Source organism: Pholcus phalangioides, unplaced genomic scaffold (assembly GCF_987345545.1).
Source record: "Pholcus phalangioides strain wild (caught in Gottingen) unplaced genomic scaffold, Ppha-v1.0 ptg000032l_1, whole genome shotgun sequence".
Classification (NCBI taxonomy): domain Eukaryota; kingdom Metazoa; phylum Arthropoda; class Arachnida; order Araneae; family Pholcidae; genus Pholcus; species Pholcus phalangioides.
Window position 1 is genome coordinate 967,177 of NW_028301622.1, and position 16,326 is coordinate 983,502.

At 36.5% G+C, this 16,326-nt stretch overlaps 1 protein-coding gene across 2 annotated transcripts in view; it reads left to right on the top strand.

Annotated features, from left to right (window-relative positions):
• Syt14 (Synaptotagmin 14) overlaps positions 1-15,699 on the top strand; it is a 121,803-nt gene extending 106,104 nt beyond the window's left edge. For both annotated transcript variants that reach the window (XM_089253241.1, XM_089253242.1), the window contains exons 8-10: positions 1,153-1,342; positions 8,884-8,999; positions 15,402-15,699. In XM_089253241.1, coding sequence (XP_089109367.1) covers positions 1,153-1,342; positions 8,884-8,999; positions 15,402-15,599 — 504 coding nt within the window. In that variant the 3' untranslated portion in view covers positions 15,600-15,699. The remainder of the gene's footprint in view (positions 1-1,152; positions 1,343-8,883; positions 9,000-15,401) is intronic.
• Positions 15,700-16,326: the final 627 nt, after the last annotated feature.

Genomic DNA, 16,326 nt, shown 5'->3' on the forward strand with positions numbered 1-16,326 from the left:
TTTACGCGATTATGAGAATTGTTGTCTAAATTCCCAGAATACAAGAACCCAAGTCGCCTCCAAGCAGAGGATATTCTAACCCATGACCCAGCTTGCTACAAGATGCTATGAAAAAACGGTCTGAACAATTGTTCTGGAAGTAGAAAACCACAACATATCCATTTTTGAGAATACCATTGTTTTCACAACAACAGATAACGCAGTATACTAAAGTGGGAAGGAAGTGGGGGGAGGGTGTTTCCTCTTCCATTCAGAAATGAAGAAAATAGGATGCAAACAAACACTTGATGCTGATTTTTAAATCACATCTGGCAAAAAAGCAACGCTATGTCAAGATATGTTTCAATTCTAAGACCATTGTCTTAGAATTGTTTCAAGTTGTCCTACTTTGTTTCCTCCGTATAGCCTGAAATTCTCAAAAATTTTTTTGTCACTATAATGGCACCATCTATTGTAAAAATTGAGAAAAGCAACGTTAAAAAAAGGTGTGCATGCAGGCGTCCTCCTTGCTCAGTTTTTTAATCTGGTAACCTATGCTTAATGCTTGCTATGTGTAGTGCTGCCATCAATTTTTCTAAGTATGAATGAAATATAATGAACAAATAATTGTACCCCGTTGTAGGTCTTTTGCTCTCTGTGGCAAGACTTTTCAACAGGGAGATCAGCTCCATTTGCACCTCGAAGTTGGGAACCTCAGAAAACCAACTTCAGCCAACTACCACTGTGGTGCAACAAAAATGATAAAATATTGTGGTAAAAACAAAAAAAAATTAATCAAATAGTAGAAAAAGTGGCCAAATCCACTCCCTTTTTTTAGAAACATTCGCTACTAGGAACTCTTCATTTGGCAAATTCAGTATGTTATTTACTCGCCAAGTGAAAACTTTCGTGATTTAATGTAATGAGGTAATAGACAGCAGATACCCTGCTAAAGTCAATAACTTATTAATTTTTTAACAATAGTAAAAAAAAATACTTCTCTATGAAACGAGGCAAAAAATAAGTATCGTATCGCTTACTCAATTACAAAATGTTTTTAATATTTTATAAAATTCATAGTTTCTTATAAATGATGATATTGTTATAATTCTTTTATATTGACATTAATTTCTTCAAATTAATGTCTTATCTATTACTCTTTCATCCATAAAGCACTCTGACTCCAGAGCAGATATATCCAGTCTTGCACGGAGTGATAGCACAGGTTCTACACAGTCTATGCAACATGGAGGTCTGCCTGAATTGTTGCTTGGCCTTGCTTACAATGGTACTACTGGTCGCTTGTCCGTGGAAATCAACAAAGGGAGCCACTTCAGAAATGTTTCAATGAACCGTGCACCAGGCAAGTCCTCTATTTCTCACTCTAAATATTATCAACGTACTAGCTATAATAACTGGCGCTGCCCAGGTTTTCCCCATATAGGCTACTGGTAGCATTAAAAAAAATAACAAACCATTGTAAAGGCATATACATGTCTGAAACACACTGTTAGGGAACCATAGTAACCAAAGTAAGTATTCCGAAAGTGATTGTGGAGGCCGAGAAACTATTGCTACCCAACACTTTTTTCCCATTCTGGGCGTTCACCCAGCTATGATGAACTTTTAAAGTAGCCTATCATTCAAGTCGGGTCCTGTTTTGCATATATGCAAAATTTGGTGTGGATCAGTCTTGGATCTCTATACAAATTTGGATTTGAATAGAGGACATACTCATACACACAGACAGACATACCGAAAATCAATTTTACATACAGGGTATCCTGTAAGTGCTAGCCGGGCCTTTATCTCATCAACCATCTATCATAGAGGTTGTAGTATTCCAATTTATAAAATGCTCAACAGGCTTTCAAAAATTTCCTGTAGCAGTTTTGAGAGTGGAAATACAGTGTCACAAAATAAAAATCTAAATTTTTATATGTTCCCCTTGTGCTCAAGAACCCTGTTACAAATTTGTTGCCAGTCTCTCCTAATGCCATGAAAAGAAAATTCCATGTTTCTAAGTGCAATATTTGCAGAGATATTCAAATTCAAAAAACAGAGGAAATTTGACAAAGAACAGCGGTTGGAAAGAACATATGGAAAACCCAATTTACCCGTACTTAATACTGTTCTTTCCCAAATTTCCTCCATTTTTCGAATTTGAATAGCTCTGTGAATATTGCACTTAGAAACATGGAATTATTATTATTTTTTGATGGCATCAGGAGAGACAAGGCAACAACTTTGTAATTGGGTTCTTGAGTACACTGGGACCGTATAAAAAAATTTAGATTTTATTTTGTTACACACACTGTATTTCCATTCTCAAAACTGCTACAGGGTAATTTTTGAAAGCCTGTTGAGCATTTTATAAATTGGAATCATACCTCTATGACAGACAGTTGATGATGATGAGATAAAGACCTTGCTAGCACTTACAGGACACCCTGTATATTAGGGTGGGTCGAAAAAAAAATGAAGTTTTTATTTTCAAATCGCTATAGTGTGGAAAAGATGCCTCTTTTAATAAGAAGAAAAATAACATTAAAAAAATTTAAAACCGGTTGATATCTCTTCCGGTTCTATATATTTAGTACTTGAAGTTTATGGAAAATTTTGACGAAATTAACATTTTTCTTAAATTTTTTAATATTAGTTAAAATTCTACGATCGACACGCAAAAGTTTGGTGTGCTCATTTTATGATTCAATAAAGTAAACTATATATAAATTAAAGCATCATTAATATTTCAATGTTTATTGGTCACGCAACATGTTTAAAAAACACGAATTAACAAACTTTTGCATGTTTCATTGTGCAGCTCTTTGCCTGTTTTGTTGACCCAGAATTCATCACAAGGAGGTCACTGCACATAGAGTTTCACACCCTACCCAATCAATCATCCAAAGTTGACGTGTGTAATTTACATTATATTTTAAAACTAGTTACCGAAATTGACTAGGATTCAGGGGCTTACTGTTTCTTCTCCAGATGCACACGTTTGAAGTCTGACTTCTGATAGAAATCAGGCATGACTGATTTTCATAGCAATGTAGATCTGATGTAGCCATCTCTAGTTTCATGTCCACATACTTTAGTTGAGGCCTTGGTAACAAGTTAGGACATATCTCTTGACTGCCTGAGTCTGATTGGCGCATGAGTGAACTGCATTGGGAAGACCATTATAGTGTATCGTGTATCTACTCCATTTCAATGAACTCTCTTTCCATCATATTTGTTAGCATATAAATGTTGCAATGAATCAATGAACGCCAGGGCTCTGTACCTGACAGTCTGAGCCATATATAGCGTTGTGTGGGAATTTTCAGTGCTGCCATCTATATTTGCAATTGTGAGTGAAGTGTACCATTGTAGGCCTGTTGCTCTCTATGGCTAGAGTTTTTAATGGGGGATTGGCTCGCATTCCCATCTTGAAGTTCGGAACCACAGATATAGATGGTGCATCCACAGGGCCAAAATCTTTTCCAAGCCCATTGGATAATAGCTTACTGGATGTGATACCTCCCTGTGGTAGAGTATGAATCTGTAGATTGTTTGATACTAGAAGTAGACAGAAAGATGCTGAGCAAAGACCAACAGTATTGTATTTAAGAGATAGTATTTTTTCGTCCTGAAATATACTGAGAAATTGAATTTTCTGGATGTTATGCTCAAACTGATATTTGGAAAGAAAAGTAATTTGTCTCCTCCGGGAATCAAACCTGTGTCCCCTTGCATACCGGGCAAGTGCGCTAATCAATACAGTTATACAAAACGCCAACTGTGGTGAAAATTGCTGTAGTTAAGGGAGGCTGCTATGACTCCACTCAGCGCTTCATGCTACTAATGCGTGTTATAAAGAATTGAAAAGTGTGTGTCTCTGGTGTACTGGTTAGTGCACTTGCCCGCAAGGGGACCCAGGTTCGATTCCCAGAGGAGACAAATCACTTTTCTTTCAAAATATCAGTTTCGGGATAACATCCAGAAAATTCAATTTCTCAGTACAGTATTTATTAGGCATATCCAAACAATAAAGTCTGGGATTGTACAGAGGATTTCTCAGTTAGAGATCCTGGGCTTCTGTCACATTCTAGATGGCTAAATGTGGCCAATAGAGTGCTAAGGTTGTGGGCTTACTAAAGTTAGCCAAATCCTTCTGCAAACCTGAAGTTCTCTTCATCTTGAAATCGTATATGTTTGTGTGGTTCCACATGAAAAGAACAAGCATTTTAGTGACTCGCTAAATATGTTTTTCCACAGTTCAAACATTGCAATATTTATTTGACAACTTTAAGTTGTTAATCCAGTAATTGAATTTAATGCGTTCAGTGAAATGCATGGCACATTTGACTCCTCCAGAAGCAGTCTGCCTATCATGCCCACTGTTGTGAGTTGTATTGTGCTCTGTAGGACAGTCGTACTGCTTTTCTTGGTGAGTGGACGGTGCATTACGCTGGGCGAATCATGTTGAGCACGGCACAGACAACCTGCGCCTAGGAAAACCCAGCTTTAAATATTATTGGAAGTGGGGAACAACCTGGCCTTGGGCAAGGAAGTAATTTTTTGTTTCTCCTAGTTGCGGCCCTACTTAAGGGCCTGGGTATTTAAAACTCAGGTTTCTAAAACAATGAAAGGTGTTCAGTTGTGTGTGAATGTGTGGTTTGTTATAATTTTTTGGTCCACAGTTCATGCGTTGCACTATTAGAAAATTTTGATACGGTGGGAGACAGACCGGGGGGGGGGGCAAAATGCATGGTTTCCTAGTAAGAGAAGAATATTACTCTTTTTTTCTAATTGCTCCTTGTGAAACAGATAGAAAATGGCACCTGAGCGCAAGATCCCTGTTCAAAGTGAGCCTAGAAATCATAACAGACATTATTTTGTATGTCGAATATTTAAAAAAATACCGTGATGGCAATTTGATTCCATGTTTTGAATGGGGGAACTCGGAGACGTCTCAGCCCTCTCTGGTCATCACTTCAGAAGAAAAACCCTCTCTTCTTTTTTTTTACACCTCGCAACACAGGGGAAACAGTCTTTTTCTTGTTAGCAGAAAAAGGGGTTGATGGAGGGAGATCACTTTCTCAATTCTCTTCATTTTTTCATCGCTACTGGAAAACAAAAGAGAGCAAACTGCCAAGTATCTCCAAAGGGTTCACAAAGAAAAAAACTAGTGTGTGTGTGTATATTCTTATCTTCATGGGAATCAGTATACAGTATGCACTGTATATGTACTGCTCATCAATTCAAACCATGAAATTTTTTTTTTCTCATTAGTTATTTTTCATGTGCATTTTGCACAGTAATTTTTTTTTTTTTAAATTACCTTAAGGGTTATTTTCTATTTATTTGTGTATCTAAGTTTTCTAACTCATTTTAGTGTCCCCTAAATTTGGCATCCTGTGCAATTGCACCAGTTGCACAGCCCTAAGACTGCCACTGATTCAAGGGCCAACATAATGGTCAGCTGCAGTATCACAGGCCACACCAGGAACAACTCTCTGGCATATAAGATGCAGCCGTAAAATTACCCATTAGTAGATTTGTGTCCACCATAAGTAATATGGTGAAAAATGGGCAATTTAGTCATTAAAATTTTACCTTGGGCTCCACTTCTTCATGAAGTGATACACATGTATTGTTTTTCCTGGTTTCCAGTTAGTAGATGCAATGCATCAAAAATTACTGGTTCTTTTGCAAATTAGTCCATTCAAATACATTCATAGTTTGAATTTTACAGACAAAACATTTTTTCCACATTATTTTACAATTATTTTTATCCCTTGCTTCTAATTTAGCAACAAGAGAGGGCTGCATGGGTAGAATAGACACTCAAGGAATTGATTTCATGCACTGGTAGATTTTGAGAGGAGTTATGTTATTGGGATGGAAAGCCAGTCGTTTGAATAGTATTGACTATATCATGGGGGTAAAACTGTGATGGTATCAACATAAAATGGACCAGGCAGACTATCTGTAGATGTGAAATGATGCACACACGCACCATTTCTTGATGATGCTGTATGTCCATTAGATTACATAGAACCAGATTTGCGATGCATGTATTCTTATTACCAATTCAGTAAGACCTCCTACAACGGCCCCATTTTGGTGGAACCGAACGCGTCCCATAGACTTGACATCACAAGTAACCTCTACTACTAAACCATACATGTACCTCGTCTATATTTCTTCTCCGGAACCTCTAATGAATTGGTACATGTTGGAATGTATGTGTAGTGAAACCTGATGTGAAGTTTGTTTCTGTGTAATGCTTGTTATATATGTGTAGTGCTGCCATCTGGCACTATTTTTTTAAACTGAGTTAAGTGTAATGATTGAATAATTGTTTCATTGTAGGCATGTTGCTCTCTGTGGCGAGAACAAGTAACCTCTGAACAACATCCATTTTAGACATGGGGTTTGAAAAAAATATGCATATCGCTAGGAGAAAAATAGTTTTCAATCTGATTTTCAAAGGAGTTCTCCTTCCCCCAAACTCTATGCAAGGAAAATATTATGTATACATTCTTTTCCTGAATACAAATGCTAGATGGGTATATTGAAGGCAGTGCAAAGAGGGGAAAAGGCCACTTAAGTGATCTATAGTTGTACTGTGGACTACTTAAGTGATGTGTAAATATTCAGCAAACCTTTTAATTGGAGTGGGAATGGGCCATGGGTCATTTAAGTGATCTGTAAATGTGCTGTGGGTCACTTAAGGGATCTGAGAATGTGCCGCTTTAGTTCATTTTTACAAAATTTTAAGATTGTGATTGTGATCCACATTTTTCCTGCATGTCATGTATTGAGCATGTATGGTCTAGTTTAGTGATGGCAAACTATGGCCCGCCAAGGGTTTCTGTCAAAAGTGTTCAAGTAGAAAAGTATGATATTACACACAGCTCAATAAATACCTAGACTTACCCTATTTCCTTAATGAAAATACAGGAGACAGAAAATCTGGATCCATATGGATATCACAAATTATCGTCAAAAAAATTGTGAAATGCAAGTTAAGTTGCTAAATACATCGAAAAAAATTTCAAAGGCAAGTAAAGTTACCAATTACATGCAACAAAAAATGTTAAAGGCAAGTTTCAGAGTACTGCTGAAATTTCTGAAAAATCGCCAATAGTGGGAAGTAGGGAGCTTCCACAAGGCACGATGGGTGGAAATTTATAATTCACCAAATAAAATGTATATGTTTGACAAATATGTGGGATGGATATGTTTATGTGACAAAAATTAATTATGATATGAATTATCTTGTGATAATTATTACTAAGTCATGAAAAAAAATCTCGATTATTAATTTCAAATATAAGTAATAAATAATTTTAATTTAAAAAATAAGAGAAAACATTTTTTTAAAAGTTGGGATGTCCAAAATTACAGAAGTGCCGTGTAAAATACGGGTCATATGGTCACACTATGCATACAAGTTTCTGGCTCGCAAGCGATAGAAATACTGCATATCTGGCCCGCTGATTGAAAAATTTGCTCATCACTGATATAGTTGATCATGGGTGAAAATAAAGAACTATTTCGGGGGTTGCTGGTACATGTCTTGGTCCATGTCAGTTTTTCTCGCTAAGTTGTTTCTGTTGTGTTTTATCTCAGCACTACAAGCCTAAACTTTAGGATGCCAAAATAACGCTGCAGATCGATTAACAGGGCAGTAATTAGGTACTTGGTCAGCTTGGGCAAGCACACATTTTGGCGCCCCTTTGTAATGTTGAAGGAGCATTTAAAGGGTGAAATTTGTGCCCCCTCTGATCCTGCACCCAGTGCACCAGACACCCCCCCCCCCCAGTTGCAGCCCTTCGATTAGTCAATTAATATAATGTTACAGTATCAATATAGTAATATATTCTAATATAATAAATTATATAATTATCATAATCAGTTACAGAACATATTATCATTCTACATGTTATATAGATCGTAAATTTTAGGGGTTTTTTTTGTTTTTTTTTTTCAGAAATAAAACTACCATTTCAAATAACTGCCCTTCTCTCTCTCCCAATAGCATGACATTTTCTTGTCCCGTTAGTGGCCATTGTTGGAAGTTTTTACTGTAGTTTAGTTACCTTCTTGGAACAGAATAGCAATTTATTGATTTTAGAAAATGTTTGTTTGCTTCAGCATATAAATGCCACCAACCTGCTATGTCAAAATTTAGAGATAACTGCTTTTCTGTTTTTGACACAAAAAATCGTGTGTGGGTGTGGAACTCTTCTTCAATGGCACAATAAGAACCCGACAATCCCATATGATACATTTTTGCTCTTTGAAATTATTAGGGTCTTCGTAGCTTAGTCAGTTGAAGCTGTGATGTGTCATTGTCAGTTGGCATCTACTTTGAAAAAGTTTTGTCACTGTGAACAGAACACAAAGGCAACTTGCCTAACGAGGTAACAGAAAGAAATGCAGTAAAAATGATCATAACAAATTTTAAGAGCAATACATGTGTATGAACAGGCAGCATGATGAGAACATAGCTAATTACTATCGTCACCAGAAATAATGAATGTAAACAGTCTTTTAATCAGATCTGCTGTGAAAAATTATGACAAATAATAAGAAAATCAGTTTAATACACAATAATGTTACTTAATCATGGGCCACAAATCATCTCACGGGTCAGCTGTTGGCCTTTGTCATGTTTTTGTGCCATCTATTTACTAAAAATAGTTGTTTTCCTCGCCCTTTTCTCATACAGTCACCATCTTGAGGTTGGACATTTGCCCGCTTAGGCCCACCTTTCCCTTCCTCATTAGATAAGTGTGTGAACATGAGGAATATGATACAATAGTTGTAATTTTAAAATCAGTGAATTGACGTGCGAGTGGCTTGTAACTTTAATGTTCTGACATTTAATTTTTTTTAATGTTATAGATACATACGTCAAGTTATCTTTGGTATCATCGAGTGGTCAGGAAATCGCTCGCAGCAAGACATCTGTTAGAAGAGGCCAGCCAAATCCACTGTTCAAAGAAATATTTGTTTTCCAGGTACAATTGTTTGATCTATTTTTCACTTTTATGTTTTGGATCAATGTTTTTTTATCTGAGTGGTGAGGCTAATTGAAGACATGGGATGCTACCATATATTATTTATTAAAGAAAACATAACAAAAACTAACTGGATTAATAAATAACTTATAGAATAGACATTACACAGCAACCAGCAACATGACAGGGCAGTGATATAAAATGTAAACACATAAACTAGACGATCTTGACTACTGTTATTACAACTTGTTGTGTGGGATACAACAGTTCTCCCATGTTTGATTGAACAGTTAATCTGCAACATAATCTTGCAGGTATGATGATCTGATTTCTAATGAAGATCTATGATGATCTATCTATGTGACCTTTGCAGCCAATTATCAGGTTGGTCTATGATTGGTACATCCTGGCTGTCTCTTGGTTGTGGTTGAACATCTGAATTCTGGGAGTAGTCAGGTTGTTACTGATACATTCCTGGATAACTAAACTCTTGCCATCTGGGTTGTTGCTGAATCTGTTCTTCAGAATCCTCATCATATATCGTTGATTTCAGTCATACCTGTAGCCAGAAGTTTCGTTCGAGGGGGACCAAAGTGATAGAACAGTAGATTTGGTCATCTTTTTCTCTTTTTTCAGTCATTTTCTCACATTTCAGGGGTGGGGGACCAGACCCCCCCCCCCCAAGTCCCCTCCCTTCGCTACGGCCTTGGTTTCAGTACTTGGTATGAAAGAAACAGACTTCTTTGGAACCTCTGTTTTTCTCAGTTGATCGATACACATCGATCAACTGAGAAAAATCTCTTGAAGCCATCATCTAACTTTACTTGATAGTGAGGCTTTCCAAATTTTTGAGTGATAGTACCAAGTTTTCATATAGTTTGATTGTGTTGATATAACATCAGGCTTGTACTCTGTCTCCAATGTTCAATTATCTAGACTTGATTGTGTGGTCAGTGTTCTTAATATGTTTCATAAGTCATGAAGGTGAATACGGATGTTACATTGTAAATATACCTAAGCAGGAGTTTTACCATTTGACAGTGGAGTGGCTCAATATCGAAAAGGAAAAAATAAATTCTCCCACCTTTGCATGCATTGAATTTGGCTCATTGGATAGGGTTTCAATCGATTTTGTAATGTCTGTACTTTTTGCTCGGCCAAACCATTAGTAGCAGGATGTCCAGTGGCAATAAGTTTCTGAAAGATTTCATTTTTGGCACAATACTATTTGAACTGGTCACTGACAAAAATTGTTGTATCGTCTGCAGGTCTGAACTTAGATGGGGTGCGAAAGGTGTGGTCTCACCAGGCTGTAAAATTTCAGGGGCCACAATTTCCAAAAGAAACCCTTTCCTTTCTCAGCAGATGTTTTGGAAATTTTTGATTAAAATTTAATTTTTTCTCATTAAACTATAATGATTTTGAAAGGAGGCTTTTAGTTTAAAGCCCCTGTCATATCATTTTTTGTGTTATTAGTTATGTCATTCGCTTATTTCAAAGAGGAAAAGAGTGTGTATATATATCACAACCAATCATATAACCAATATTAATATAATACAAATACAACGCCACAACAGGCAAAATGCCCAATGAGGTGGCTGAGACCAATAAATATAACCAATATAATGGCTCAATATAACCAATCACAACCCTCTTTCTGAGGACTCCCTTGACCTTAAAATTTGTCTGTCTAATCACATTGCTTTTATTGGTATATTTGATAAAAGAAAAGGATTTTCAAATTTAAAGTTTATTTTCAATTCTAATATTAGTATTAAAATTCTGAAAAATATATTTTTTGTACAACTTTCTAGAATTAAAAAAACATGTAGCAATGTAAAAATGATTGTCTTTTTCTTAATACGCTTTTTCTTAAATATAGACTTCTTAAATATCTTGAGTGGCAACGGATATCCATCTTCCTTTATGGGTTTCAAACTTCACCCATGTTTTTTGACTGGTTAGTTAATGTCATTTTGGCTTTTAATTTTGTGACACCCCAATGCAGTTGAATTTAGGGCAGGATTTTTGTAACTTCTTAATTTATTTTCATAAACTACTTTGGAACATGCACTTGTATGGTAGTGTCCATTATTTTATTTTTTTACCAATGCTTTTTTTCACGTATGTCTAGTGATTTTCAATTTTGTATTTTCTCAAATTTGCTTTTCTTTCTCATGTATTTTGGGCTTCCAAAGCTTGTTATTGCAAAAATGTTGGGGGAACAGACAGTAGTTTTAGCCATTCTATGGCTTGCCATCATCAGAAACATTTTTGCTTGTCTGGAACAATGTCAGGGGTTCCCCCTTGAGAACAACCTCCTGATTGTTCCTTATATTTTTCTTTTCTTTATTTGTATAATTTCCAGTTATGTGCATACAGCTGCCTTAGGTGCTATACTCTGGCTTCGGAAAAAATAAAATTTTATTTTTTGAGTTGGTATATTTTTGCTTTAAATTTTCAGTTTCAGTATGTTTTATATAATGTATCATACTGCTATATATATATATGAGCACAAATATTTTAAAGCAGATTAAAGAATATTTTTAAAACAAAACACAAAAATTACCAAATATAAAGTATATATATGCAGGTGATCACATTCTTTACCACTGAAAAAAGTCGGGAGTTTCTTTTTCCCCATTAAAGAATAATAGCTATATTAAACAAGAAAAAACATGCTTAGGGCATTACAAAATGAATCTAGTAATTTTCCCCCCCTCTCATTTGAGTTACTACTACACCAAACACCACTCTGGCCATATCGCTATATTGCAATTTACTGCCATTAATGAGATGGGTTGGCGCTATCTATCGATGGTCACCTCACCTCGAGCTCGTTAGGGACAATATCTTTTCTATATCCTCCCTCGGGTTTGGACCTGGGACCCTGACAGCAACCTTCGCGGTGGTAGAAGAGCATCTTACCACCATGCCACTCGGGCTCTTTTGAGTTACTGGTCTGGAGGTACCAATAGTGTGCATAAGGTGATCTTGTGGTGCTTCCACTATTGATAGTAGCCTGTAGCATGGGCATCTCTAGATGATGACTGCCCTGGAGCGAGGCAACTACCACTGCCTTTCGGAGTGCTAATTGCATGCTTCCTGGGAATCTCTGAACTGTCATCTTTCCCTAGGGAGGCTTGAGAACTTCGAAATTTTCAAACACCACAATGTTAAAAATGGCGCTTGGTTACTTTTATATAAAAGCCGTCCAATTATATCTGAGGTTTAGGCTGATTGCAGCTAGTGGTATTAATATTCGACAACCTATACCAAGGCGTCTTTTTGAATTTGAATATTCAAATATTGAGATTGCAATCATGTATTTTATTTGTGCAAGAAAACTCTTGGTTTTAAACATGGTTTAAAAGTATGTCAGAAATGTATGTCTGTTCAATATGATTGGAGCCACGATGAAGTGCAAGCAGGAGAACCACTCTAATTATTATTAATCATTTATAAATTTTGCCAACTTAATTAAAATGCAATTCAAAATGGATCATATTTGATTGCTAGAGCCCGGAAGTTCAGGCAAAAGTGCCTTTTTTCTGCTTATTTTCAAGCATTTTTTCAAGCACAATTTTTCTGCCATAAATGCCTATTTTAACACAGTTTTAAGTTTATTTGTGCATTTCAGAGGCCATAATATGTAAAAATCAAATGTTTTGAGCATTGAAAAACAAAAGAAATGCTTTTTATAAAGTTTCCAACTCTCAATATTAATTTGCATCAGAAAGTTCTCCCCCCCCCCCCAACTCCATTTAAACGTGAATAAGTGATCTGAGAGATAGGGAACTTGGTGTTACCAAGAGTTAACTTTACTTTGACCAGATGGTGTTAGCATGGCCCCACATCCTTCCCCTGACAAAGATCCCAGCCTGAGGTGCAGGCTGGGATCTTTGGCGGGCCTCCTCTTCAGATGCTTCATGGGGCCACAAAGTAGTAAATTTATTGCATGAAAAAACAAAAAAAAAACCGTGAGAATTGGCCTGACTGGATCCCTGTCAGCCTCACCATTGTGAAAGCAATAGGTGTTAGACGTGATGTTTCAGATGAATGCAGCTCATGCTAGAAAAACAGAGGAAAATTAAAATTTTTTGCTTCTCCACATGCTTCACATTCACTGTTTCACTCAGGCATTGGAACTGCATTGCACATTAAGTCTGACTTTCAGTGTCCAACTGCAAGAAAAGTTCTCACAAGCCCCGAAGACAAATGAAATCACAACAATGGGAAACACTCGGGTTCATTAAGGTTCGTTGTAAAATAAAAGCTATTGAAATGCATCAACAATGTAACATGAAAGTATTATTTATTCAAACAGTCGGAATGATTCTTGTCATTGTTGCAAATAGTATAAATAGAGGTTGTGTGACTCTCATGTCATTCATTCGCCTTCAAGGCTTCAACTAGTTCAAAAATTACATAAAGTAAATTCTCGAATAGGGCGGGAGACCATATTAAATAGGGTATTGGAATGATTTGGTCAATGAGGTGGGTCGAGAAACTCGTGTCAAAACGAATTCGTGTCCTGATAAAGGACTGCACAAGATCTTTTAAAACCGTGTAATACCCCTGATGTAAATTAAAATGATTGGGGTATGAGTTTCAAACATGAATTATAGGATGTTCCTGATGTAAGGGCATATGCCACTTGGTTTAACCTCGATGAAGAAGGGAAGTGTAACCATTCCCAGTGAAAGCTGTGGGTGCTTTGCTTCCTTGGTTTCTGGTTTTCCATGAAACCTGGGAAAGGTGTGGTGACAGCCAAGTGATTTCAGCTTTGGCACTCTTCCGCGGAAAGGGTAAATCAGGAGATTGCACCAAGTCACAACCTAACCTCCTAGGTTATCTAGGAGGTTGTGACAAGTTCCCTCCCGGTAAGTCAAGTGGATTTCCTGAGTCCGTTCATATTAGATTTGATGAAATTTAATGCTTCGAATTCATCTTAATTTACGGACACGGTTCGTTTTAAAGAGGTAGAGGGCGAATTCGTATTTGTTCATTTGTAGATAATTTATTGCAACGAAATTTTTGGGAACAGGAAAAGTTTGTCATGTTTTATGGAAAAAATTTTGATTTTTCCACTGGAATTTAAATTTTTATTTAGAATTCATTGATAGTCACTCCTTATAAACTTTTTCTAAATGCAAATACAAACATCACAGTAGGCAAATTGCCCAGTGAAGTGGCTAAGAAATAAAGAAATGTACAATATTTCTCTTCCAATCTCTCGGTGGAAAAAAAACCACAGAAAACAAATAGCGGCATCTGCATCAAGAAATTCAGATTTTTCTAAGGTATCAAATTTTATTAAGTGAAGAGCATCTTACAGCATTGTTAAAAAACATTGTTTCATTCATACACATTTTCTTTCATTTATATGCAAGATTTTTCAGTTTCACAGTATCAAAGTTAACGAGTTATTTGGTGGAATGCAATTTCGCCAAAAGTTATGCCGCTCATGGCGTCTTGCTAGCTTCTTCACTTGTTGCAACCAATTGCTGCCTGCTAATTCCTCTGATACAACTAATGTAAGCACTGTAAATGTCCTTTGCATCGCCCCAGAGAGCGTCACAGACACACACACCACACCCAGAATGAACAAAAGGTTCAACTTCGATCCATTTGAATATGTTTCATTCTGCTTATTGTTGGGCGACTGGAACACACATTTTTAAAAAGCTGATTTATATGTCACCAAGCGGCATTGAGACCTGTCAGATAGTTTCCATGAAGGTTGGTGAGTAATCAGGAATGCAAGCAACGCAGAGGCGCCAGACGAACTCGAATATGATTGCAGCCTGGGCTAATAAATGGAGCATTAGTGTTGATAAGTGCATGGTCGCTCATTTTGGTGCGAAGAACCCACTTTTCACTTATGAATTGAATGATATAGTTATTCCCGATGCAACTAGGATAACCTATTTTAGGATTCTCATTGACAAGCAACTCAGGTTTGCTGGACACTATTCCACAGTAGTCAAAAAGAACGAATAGAATATAGTAAAGAGCTATGGTTGCTCTTGTTGGCACACAAGGCTTGAGCTATGAAAAATGACTTCATTTTTTAAATGTTTACATTGGGGGAACGCAGGTGTCGGAGTGGATATAATCGAAGTGTTCACAATTTTCAATGGGATGGATCATGAGTCATTAATATATCGTCAATTGAGCGTGTCTACAAAAGACAATGAGGTATTCATATTGGGATGAATCAAGAAGCTATTCATATGCAGCTAAGACATAATCCATATTTTTTTGGGGGCATCTTTTTCATCCACCTCCTTGAGAATTTTGCGTGTTGTGGCCTTTGTATTTTTTGTATATATAATATTTATACTTCATGTCAACTTGCATGAGTTTTGGAAGCATAATAAGTTCAATGGCTTTTTTCAGGTGGCACTATTCCAGCTCCCCGATGTAACCTTAATGATATCCGTATACAACAAGCGCAGTATGAAACGCAAGGAAATGATTGGTTGGTTCTCACTGGGCCTGAACAGCAGTGGCGAAGAAGAACTCGCTCACTGGAATGACATGAGGGAGAACAAAGGTGAGCAGGTCTGCCGATGGCATGTTCTGCTCGAAACCTAAAGCTTCACCTGTCAACACATCGTAAAGTATCTGGGCTAAAAGAAAAAAAAAAGATATGATGTTGTTTCTTCAACTTCACCACCATTTCACTGGTATCTTCTCATGAGCCTAAAATTTGCTCTTTCTCTCTCTGTCTATCTATCTCTCCCCCCGACTGTCGAGTTCTGATAAGAGTCGCGGCGGATATGCACATCAGTGTTATGGAATGAAAGACATCCGTTTGGAAGAACTGGAACTGTCCCTTCGCTATCCTCGTCGAAAGATCTGCTTTTTGATATCGTGTGTGTGTGCATTTTGTAGCATTTAATAAGTGTTTGTACCCCTCTTTGTGAAATGCTTTGTACTCTTTTCTCTTTTTTAAATCTATATTCGAATAGTTATTTTATATTTATTTTTTAATTTTTATCTAACTCTTTTAGAGGTTTTTCCTTTTTATACAAATAGTATTGGATTCTGTAACAAGATAAGTTGCTCATCAAATATATATTGGAATGTATTCTGTAATTGGTTTTCAGCTATAATAATGTTTTAAAGTATCCTCATGATTTTTGTATCACTTGTTTTCTCTGTTTGAATTTTTTTTTTAAAAAAACAACTTTAAAAAACTTGTCATTAACCTTATGAGATTAATAACTTGGAGTTTTTGTTGTTTTCTGACATAAATCGCTTTCTATGGCCACTGTTTTCCTCTTATAACGTCATTTTACATGAGCACACATAAAAGAAA